Source organism: Trichomonas vaginalis (genome assembly GCF_026262505.1).
Source record: "Trichomonas vaginalis G3 chromosome Unknown ctg_69, whole genome shotgun sequence".
Classification (NCBI taxonomy): Eukaryota; Parabasalia; order Trichomonadida; family Trichomonadidae; genus Trichomonas; species Trichomonas vaginalis.
This window is the reverse complement of record NW_026529157.1, coordinates 1-8,856: the sequence shown is the minus strand read 5'-3', so window position 1 is coordinate 8,856 and position 8,856 is coordinate 1. Positions and strand designations below refer to the sequence as shown.

At 34.2% G+C, this 8,856-nt stretch overlaps 5 protein-coding genes and 3 pseudogenes across 8 annotated transcripts, besides 1 other annotated feature; 2 read left to right on the top strand and 6 right to left on the bottom strand.

The window, feature by feature from the left end:
- Positions 1-6,717: a mobile genetic element.
- TVAGG3_1067740 lies at positions 521-904 on the bottom strand (annotated as a pseudogene). The gene has a single exon. A coding segment is annotated over exon 1 (384 nt).
- On the bottom strand, positions 3,196-3,420 carry TVAGG3_1067730 (phage tail repeat-like family; the record flags this gene model as incomplete). Its single annotated transcript, XM_053888441.1, has 1 exon — positions 3,196-3,420. The coding sequence occupies one exon, from the start codon at positions 3,418-3,420 to the stop codon at positions 3,196-3,198; it is 225 nt and encodes a 74-aa protein (XP_053744434.1).
- Positions 3,800-3,952, bottom strand: TVAGG3_1067720 (uncharacterized protein; the record flags this gene model as incomplete). The annotated part of the gene is made up of 1 exon (XM_053888440.1): positions 3,800-3,952. One exon carries the CDS (start codon positions 3,950-3,952, stop codon positions 3,800-3,802), a length of 153 nt encoding a protein of 50 aa, XP_053744433.1.
- Positions 3,972-4,373, bottom strand: TVAGG3_1067710 (uncharacterized protein; the record flags this gene model as incomplete). Its single annotated transcript, XM_053888439.1, has 1 exon — positions 3,972-4,373. One exon carries the CDS (start codon positions 4,371-4,373, stop codon positions 3,972-3,974), a length of 402 nt encoding a protein of 133 aa, XP_053744432.1.
- Positions 4,391-5,350, top strand: TVAGG3_1067700 (uncharacterized protein; the record flags this gene model as incomplete). Its single annotated transcript, XM_053888438.1, has 1 exon — positions 4,391-5,350. The coding sequence occupies one exon, from the start codon at positions 4,391-4,393 to the stop codon at positions 5,348-5,350; it is 960 nt and encodes a 319-aa protein (XP_053744431.1).
- A 479-nt stretch (positions 6,718-7,196) lies between the features above and the next one.
- TVAGG3_1067680 lies at positions 7,197-8,016 on the top strand (annotated as a pseudogene). Its single transcript has one exon — positions 7,198-8,016. A coding segment is annotated over exon 1 (819 nt).
- A 4-nt stretch (positions 8,017-8,020) lies between these two features.
- On the bottom strand, positions 8,021-8,263 carry TVAGG3_1067670 (serine threonine-protein phosphatase family; the record flags this gene model as incomplete). Its single annotated transcript, XM_053888437.1, has 1 exon — positions 8,021-8,263. The coding sequence occupies one exon, from the start codon at positions 8,261-8,263 to the stop codon at positions 8,021-8,023; it is 243 nt and encodes an 80-aa protein (XP_053744430.1).
- An 18-nt stretch (positions 8,264-8,281) lies between these two features.
- Positions 8,282-8,625, bottom strand: TVAGG3_1067660 (annotated as a pseudogene). Its single transcript has one exon — positions 8,282-8,623. A coding segment is annotated over exon 1 (342 nt).
- Between the last annotated feature and the right edge of the window lie 231 nt (positions 8,626-8,856).

The following is an 8,856-nucleotide window of genomic DNA, read 5'->3' as shown; positions in this document are numbered from 1 at the left end:
TTTGTTTCATCCTGTGCGGTGCAATCTAAATTATTTGTTAAAAGTTCTTGCTTTATCTTCTGGATTGTTGTTTCGAAAGTATATGAAGAAGGAATGAAGCTTTTCATCTCTACTAACATAGATGTTGGATTCATGACTAAAGAGTTTGGTGCTGTTGTTGCTAACATGTTCTTACAATAAAAATAAAAAATATTTTTTTTAAAAACTAACTTTATTTTTTATGTTTTTTGTGAAAGTGTCAAAACTCATGAATTTCATGAGTTTTCTACGATGTTAGAAAACGTGTTAGAAAACGTGTTAGATCTAACATTCTAACATAAACATTATTTTTGGGTCTTTTACGCTCATTACGAAGAAGAAGTCTTAACAAAACATTTACGATGAAGAAGTTTCGACAAAACATTTACGATGAAATTCATGAAAATTCATGAAAATTCAAGAGGTTAGAAAAGAGGTTAGAAAAGAGGTTAGATCTAACATTCTAACATAAACATTATTTTTGCCGAAAAAAATGGTTCATTTACTCACAATATTTTTGTACAAAACGACCCCAAACTTTTAACTTCTTTTCTGCAGCTTCTAATGCTATCTTAGCGAGTTCATATTCTCTAAATTCTCTCTTTAAATCTTCTTGTTCCCATTGGTCTAGTTCGTATGGCGAGTCTCTATAACTAGAACATATCTCACGTTCATGTTCTATTTGTTTTTCATGCATTTTTCTAACTTCTTCTTCGAACAAAGGTTTAGCATTCTCTACTGTATCTTCAAGTTCTTCTTCATCTAATTTCTCATGAACTTTCTTGTCTATGGAGTCCAGAATTTTTCCAACTGCTATACAATATTTTGGAGAAGCCCACATTGCTATATAGTTTACAAGTCTTGGGTCTACATACGTTCCTCTAACCTGTTTGATTTCATCAGGAATTCCTGCATGAACTGTGTATAAAAAGCAACCCGCGGAATTCCGCGGGTTGGTATATTCTTCACAAAATGCCTCAAAATACTCTTCCCAGGACTTATTTTCCAACAACCTTCTAAAGTCTTTCCTAAACTGCTGACACATATTTGTTGCATTTATATAACCATCCTTGTCTCTACGTAAGACTTCAATACCGTTATAAGTGCCTTTTGTGAATGTTTCGCCATTAGATTTGTTCGTGAACGTTTTTGCTTCGACTGTCATACTGTTCTTACAATAAAAATAAAAAATATTTTTTGGTGGGACGTCGGACATTCGTTTGTGGCTTAACCGTCGGACCACAACGATAAAAATCTCGACAAAACATATACGATAAAAATCTCGACAAAACATATACGATGAAGTCTCAACAAAACATTTACGATGAAGTCTTAACAAAAAATATACGATGAAATCTATTTCCTGTGTTGTTGTCAAAATGTCATGTTGTCACACTTTTTCAGAGAAGTTAAAATGACCGAGTGACCGAGTGACCTGGTCGCCTAAAATATATTTTTTTCTATCTTAAGGAAATTCATGAAAATTCAAGAGGGTAGAAAAGAGGGTAGAAAAGAGGTTAGATATACCCATCTACCCTAAACATTATTTTTCAATACTTTTTCAGCACTTTTCCGTAGTTATATATGAAAGACAATTCGAGATAAAAGTCATAGTACAATGGAATAATATGTTGCACACCATTTGTTGTGAACCAAACTTGAAAGTCAGAGAAACTGTTACTAGGTGGTTCGTAGAATTTAGAAGCAAAGTCATAAAAGTCCTTACCGATACATAGAAAACTATTGTTGCTTGAACTGAAACTTGCATGACACATAACATTTTGAGGGTCGAACACGTTTCTATAAACTGTCAAATCTGTTGGTGGATGTATAAATTTAAAAGGACCGTCAGGTGGTAATGGTTCGTTCTGGTTTAGCAACCGAAGAAATTGTGCCCAAGAACGTTTGTCTACTTGCCAAAATAAAAACTGTGTATCTCTTGGAGGGTTAATTTCAATCTTTTGAAATGAAACTGTGGAGTTCATCTTGTCATATTCTAGTTTCAGATAGTACGTTCCGTTTAGTAAAGAGTCGTATTTTTCTTGAAATTCCCAATAGTATTTGTTTATTTGAGTTTGAAAGTCATTTAGAGTCTTCTCAAGACTTTCGTCTGAACGAACTGTAAAGATTCTCATTTCGTCAAATTTGTCTATTAGACCATCATCACCTTTATACTGACCATGAAAATCTACTGCGAACATAAATGCGTTAGTTCTATTTGAAAACAAAACTCTTCTAAATCCTATTGCCTTTGCATCTGAAGGACTTTGAAGCCAACGAATTGGATAATCAAACCTGTAAGCACCGGATGAAATTTCTTCATCTGATACAGTCCTACCGGCATTTGTAAAGATATAGTCTAACGGTTTTGTATCTGCTACTTTTGTTCTTTGTTTTTCAACCTGAAACATTTAATATATGTAAAAATATACTGTTTTAAAATAGTATGCCATATAGCTTCTTGAATTTGTTAAGATATAGTCTAACGTTTTTTCCATCTGTATCTCTAGCGTTTACATAAGCATAGCCTTCCTTAGTAAAATATACTTGTAATTTTCTATAGTTTACGCCGGTATAAAGGTAGAAAGAGTCCTGTTCTTCGCTATAGTAGTAAAACTCAAACGTATGCTCGCCATAGTCTGTAATTTCAATTGCTTCATCTTCTAGTTCGTCGACAAATTCGAATACAATATCTCGAAATTTGCCTTTGTTCTTATTGTTTTCAGAACAAGTAACCCAGCGTAAGTTTTCAAGTCTATTGTCGTTTCTTATACGGTTTATATGGTCTACAAAAGGTAGATTGTTAGGGTTCGGTATAAAATGAGTTGCAATGACAATATGTTTAAAATAGCGTTTCCCACTCATACTCATCCTAGCATATCCGTTATTTTGCTCCCATTCGCTTAAAACTCTTTTTGTCTTTTTGTTTCTGACTTCAAAAGGCTCAGAACAGTGAATTTCATATTTCTCATCTAACAAACAAGTTTCCCAACGGTCTTCTTCAACAAACTCAACGTACATTTCAAATAAAATAAAAAAATGTTTTTTTAAAAATATTTTGTTTTAAATGGTATGCCATTTCATATTTCTCATCTAACAAACAAGTTGTCTGACGGTCGTCTCCAACAAAACTCAGCGTACATTTCAAATAAAAATAAAAAAATATGTTTTTTTTCTTTACTTTACATAACCGCCTGCTGCCATAAGTCTTTGACGCCAACCCATACCAGCTAATGAAGGTTGACTTGGTTTAGTCTGGAGACTAAACTTTGGTTTTGGTTTATCTTCAGTTTTTGGCTCACCTTCTTCTATTGGTTTTTCGTCACTTTTCGGTTCCTCTGACTTTACCTCACTTGCAGGTATGGTTGTGTCGTCAACATCTTCATAAATATCATATGCCATTTGTTTTTGTTTTCCTTTCAACTTTTTGTGTTTGTTGTAAAGTTTAGAATATTTCGACTCTAAGTCAATGAGATGTTCTATAATGAACTGTTGGTCAGTGAAGTAAACTTTTCCATCTGTTGTCTCGAAAGCTCCTTCAGACTTCAATATTTTATTTGTGAGAGTCTGTTTCTTTTTTGAGATACTAGCCGTTCCATTTCTATGAAAAGTGACTTTATAGTTAGGGTTTGTATTTCCAGACCTTGCACCTTCTATTATTGAATTTTTCTCTTCATCTGTAAGTTCTTTGACAGGTTTTGACAATGGTTCTGAACTTTTTGTTTGTGGTGTCAAATCTACGGTTTCAACTTCTTCGGTCATTTCATCTCAGTAAAAAATTTTAGTTTGGTTTGTTTTCAACTGGTTGTTGTTGTTTTTTAAGTCGGTCTAAAACTTCCTGAGGTATAGGAAGAACTTGACAAACACGTTGTGTAACTGCTGGAAGCCGACAAATCCATCTTGAACCCATTTGTCTCAATGCTGTATTGTTCATTTCATCTCAGTAAAAAATTTTACATTCCCCACGTTTGAGGCGGTTGAGGTTGGTTATTGTTTACCCATTGTTGTGCATGGTTATATCCTCTGTTAAAGAATCTTTCACCTTGGTCCATATAGTGTCCTGCTTGGTTATAGTAGTCATTTGCTTTGTTATAATAGTTTCCTGCTTGTCTTCCTACATTGTCCATCCATCCTTGAACTTTTCCTCTTGTTTCAGGATTTGGAATAAGATTTGTTGCATCTCGTGCTACATCCCAACCTTTCTGTACAGTTTGTATAATAGGTTGTGCTTTCTCTTTAAGTATACCTAATGTACTCAAAATCTTCCTTCCAACTCCAAATACACCTCTGGCTATTGTTCCCACTGCGGGTAAAAATCTGGATGCAACTCCTGCTAACGCGCCAAATAAACCCATTTCTTATGGGTTAAAAAATGACGAATCCAAACAAGGACCCCTATGTTTCTAAGGCAACAAAGAAAGCACTCATGGTAAAAATCTTTAGTTCAACACCGAATGCTTGGTTTATGGATATCTTGGAAAACATTCCGAGAGTTAGAACAGATGGACCACCATACTGGCTAATATTTGTTGGTCAAAACACAAGATACTGTGAAGCCATACCATTACAGTCCAAAAATATTTTAGATATCTTAGCAGCTTTGACAATATTCGTTGACAAATACCATCCAACAAAACTGACATCTGACTGTGAAAGTTCTTTCAAATCAGATGATGTAAAAAACTATCTGCGTTCAAAAAATGTAAACCAATATTTCATTGTCGACCAAAACCATTCTGCTCTTGGTGTCATTGACAGTTGTATAAAAATATTAAGAGACTTAAACCAACCACAAGGTGGTGAAGCAAATGAAATGTCATATGACGACAAGTATAGACACTTCTCCATGGCAAAGATGAGACAAGTTTTAAATATTTACAATAGCCGTAAACAAAAAGGTTTGGGAAACCACTCCCCCGAAGAAATGAAAAACAACCCCGACTTAGAGAAAGACTATATATTTAATAGTTTAGTCAAAAGAGACAAACAAGAAAGAATGCCAGGCTTCAAACTTCGGAAGGGTGACAAAGTAAAAATAGAAATACCTAAACGTGACCCATATGAAAATACTATTGACTATGACAACAATGGGAACCCGACAGGTACTCACATTCGTGTTCGTAAAAATAGAAGAAAGTATACAAGAGAATATTATGAAGTTTTAGGCAAACATGGCAAAATGTACAGACTGCAAGCAGAAGATAAAACTACTATTGTCAGACCTCGTTTCAAACTTGTCAAAGTTCAAGGTGGTATACTTTCAAAGACAGTTCCTAACAAATATAAGACAACTCCTGACGAATATGCTAAAGAAGTTGAAAATGACGACTAAGCAATTCTATACCATGCGTAAACTGTCATGTAAGGTGGCATGTATTCTTTACTTTGTCCCGTTGTTTGCGTATATCCTGAAACGAAATGTGTATGGTTTCCTTCTCCCTGAGTGTCATCCCAGTAACAATTTATAGCAAACTTAACGTTGTCTTTAACATCATATCCTTGACCTTTTGTCATTCCTGACCAATCCCAATATCTATGCTTATGCCAACCTGCTTGAGATGTACTTAAATCTATGTAGTGACTGTGTGCAGGTAAATTTTCACCTGAAATCGTTTTACTTCCACCTGTTTCCTTTGAAGAGTTTGCACAATACAAAAACCTGTCGACTATTTGAGTCCATGCACCAACACCAAACATTACTTGAGGACCTCTTGCTTCCATAGATGTATAAATAGAACCTACTGGGTTCATTAAATCAAACATATGAGATATTATAGGATTGTCTCTTTTGAACTTAAAATATAGTGCAACTATTTCAGGTTTCCTCTGGTTTAAGTCAGAATATTTTTTATAATATAATCTTATGTTTTCAGGGTAGGTAAAATCTTGACTATAAGATTTATTTCTGTCATCTTCATAATAGTATACTATTCTCGTTTTTTCTATTGCATTATATCTTTTATATCTATAAAAATCTAAATATAATGTTAGCTTTTGTTCATCTACATGTGGTGTTCTGACGTCATCTCCATAGTCATAATAGTATGGTGCTGGAGCTGGGTCAGGCAATGTCATATCTGTCATTTCATAAACTCGGAAATATTTCTTTTGTTCGTCTCCATATAAGTTTAAGTAGCAGTTGTTGTCTAATGGAACTTTAACTTGTGTACCATCGTTCTTTTTATAGCTTACATACATTTCATTGTTATTTTTCGGAATGAGTTTATACCGTATACCATTTTTTAAGGAGTGTACAAACTGCCATCTAAAATATTTGTTTTCTTCATTGACAGAAAAGTCACCAACAATAGTTTCAATATTTTTTGTTCCAACTAAACTTTGGTATATTTCATTGACATATGTTTTATCTGCTTTTGTCTCTAATGTTTCTTGTAAGTTTGCAATATTTGCAATGGTATGTGTATGTCCAACGTCACTTTTACTGTTTAAGGTTTCTTGTAAGTTTGTAATATTTGCAATGGTATGTGTATGTCCAACGTCACTTTTACTGTTTAAGGTTTCTTGTAAGTTTGTAATATTTGCAATGGTATGTGTATGTCCAACGTCACTTTTACTGTTTAAGGTTTCTTGTAAGTTTGTAATATTTGCAATGGTATGTGTATGTCCAACGTCACTTTTACTGTTTAAGGTTTCTTGTAAGTTTGTAATATTTGCAATGGTATGTGTATGAGTCTTTTTAGAATATTCTTTGTCAGCTCTTGTCACTTCACTTGACATTTTATTGTCAACATATGTTTTGTCTGCTAGTTCAGGATGAGTATGTTCTTTTGTTGCATAAGCTTTGTCAGCTCTTTCTTCTTCTTTTGCTATTGCATCGTCTACATATGTTTTGTCTGCTTTGTTGTCAACATCTGCTTTCAAAAGAAGTTCATCTATAGGTTTCTCGTTTAAAGTTCTTTTTGTTGGATTTATACAAACAGTATGGTTCTTACTGTCTTGAAACAGAAACTCATCTGTCATTGGGTTTAATGTCAGTTTTAAGTTTCCTTCTTTCAATGACTCAGATATCTTAGAATAGTTTGAAAAGTTTGTTGTGTTCTTATTTAGAGCTTGCATAATGAGTTGTCGGTTGTGTTGTATTTCTCTCATAGACGCTGTTTCTTTCGACATTTTTATTCTAGATAAAATATGCTTCCAATAGAAAAAGAAAATTCAAGAGTTGCTACAACTAAACCATTAGATGAACTTTTTACTAATGTCGGTCAAAAGTTTGAGACAGAGACCGTAAAGCATGAAGGCTATCGTTTTGACTACCCATTGAGATGGCTAAGAGACCCATCCGTCACAAAAGCTATTGGCTTTCGTAGAATGAAGTTCATTTCAGAAGCCATACATGGTTTCCCATTTACGGTCGGTTTTGAAGTTCGATACTATAACAAAGAAAAACGTACGTATGAGAAATTTGAACAGGGAAAACTTTTACAAGTGAATTTGCTTGTAAACTTAGAAACAACTCTTCAAGCTTTTCAAGAAAAAATAAACGATATCTATCTCGAATATGCAAAACAGTACAACATTGACGAAGGAGAGTACCATCTCGATATTTTATATGACAGGAAAAATGCAACTGTTAAAATCAATAGAATAGAAGACCTTGGAGAAAACGTTTATATTTCTACAAAATATAACAACTTGGCATGGTATAGATTTTTGAGGATGTTAAATCAGCCTGCAGCATATCCAGTACACCCGAACTTTTATGAAGTCGAAAACCCTAATGGAACGTATGAAAATGTTTTCGACTCAGATGCTATTATCGTTCATGCTTCATTTTCTGGTGCACAAAACTCTTTTTTATGCTTGGCAAATGACTTTTACGAAAAACCTACAAAGTTATACGAACCACCAAGTGGAAGTATTTCAGACTTTCAAGTATGGTTTACTACAGATGGAAGAAAAAGAATAATTCCATTATACCATGCGTTTTACTTAGAACTTAGTTTCATATACAACTACTATCGAACGGTAAAAATATAATTTTTTAATACGGTTGAGGTGTTGGATTTGGTTGCCAACTTGACTGTGGTGCAGGTTCAGGCTGTTGTATAACAGGAGCTTGTTCTTCTGGTTCAGGGTCTTTAGGTATAATACCAACAAACTGACCTACCCTTTTACCAATATTTTTGACTCCGTTCCAAATTCCTTTTCCGACAGATTTTATTCCATTCCATATACCTCTTCCAACATTTCGAAAGAAGTTTCCTATTCTTCCAAAGAAACCCATTTTACTATATGTAAAAATCTAATGTCCACCTAGTCTCTTACGTTTCCTTCTGAGTTCCATAGCATTTTTTAACTGGAGCTCATACATTCTGTTTCTCCTCTGGTAGAAAACATATTCTGGGTCAACTCCTGTGTTCGCGTCATCTGCATAAAGTTGTTTATATCCCACTTCAGGGTTTGTATAAAACTCTTTCCATCTCATATTTGCATACCATGGTGGCAAACCTAACGCAGCGTCATTTGACATGGCAGTTTGCATTTGTACATCTGTTGGCACTTGACCATAGTTTGCCATTGCAGTTTGTATTCTAACTTCATTTGGAATATTCTCTGGGTTTGGTTGTCCAGGTTGCTGTGCATTCGCTAAGTTCTGTGCGTCCATTTAATATTAGATAAAAATATCTCTTACGAGTACATATGCTGAACATTTGCAGGCATTGGTTCATCTTCATATTCTCTGTACTTTTCTGCCACGTCAAATAAATAAATGACACAATGGAAAAAACCTAAAACAAGTAGTCCTATTTCAAACCACATTTACTTACTAGTAAAATTTCTTTGTTATGACACTTTCTCCGGTTTATAGGACCTCTC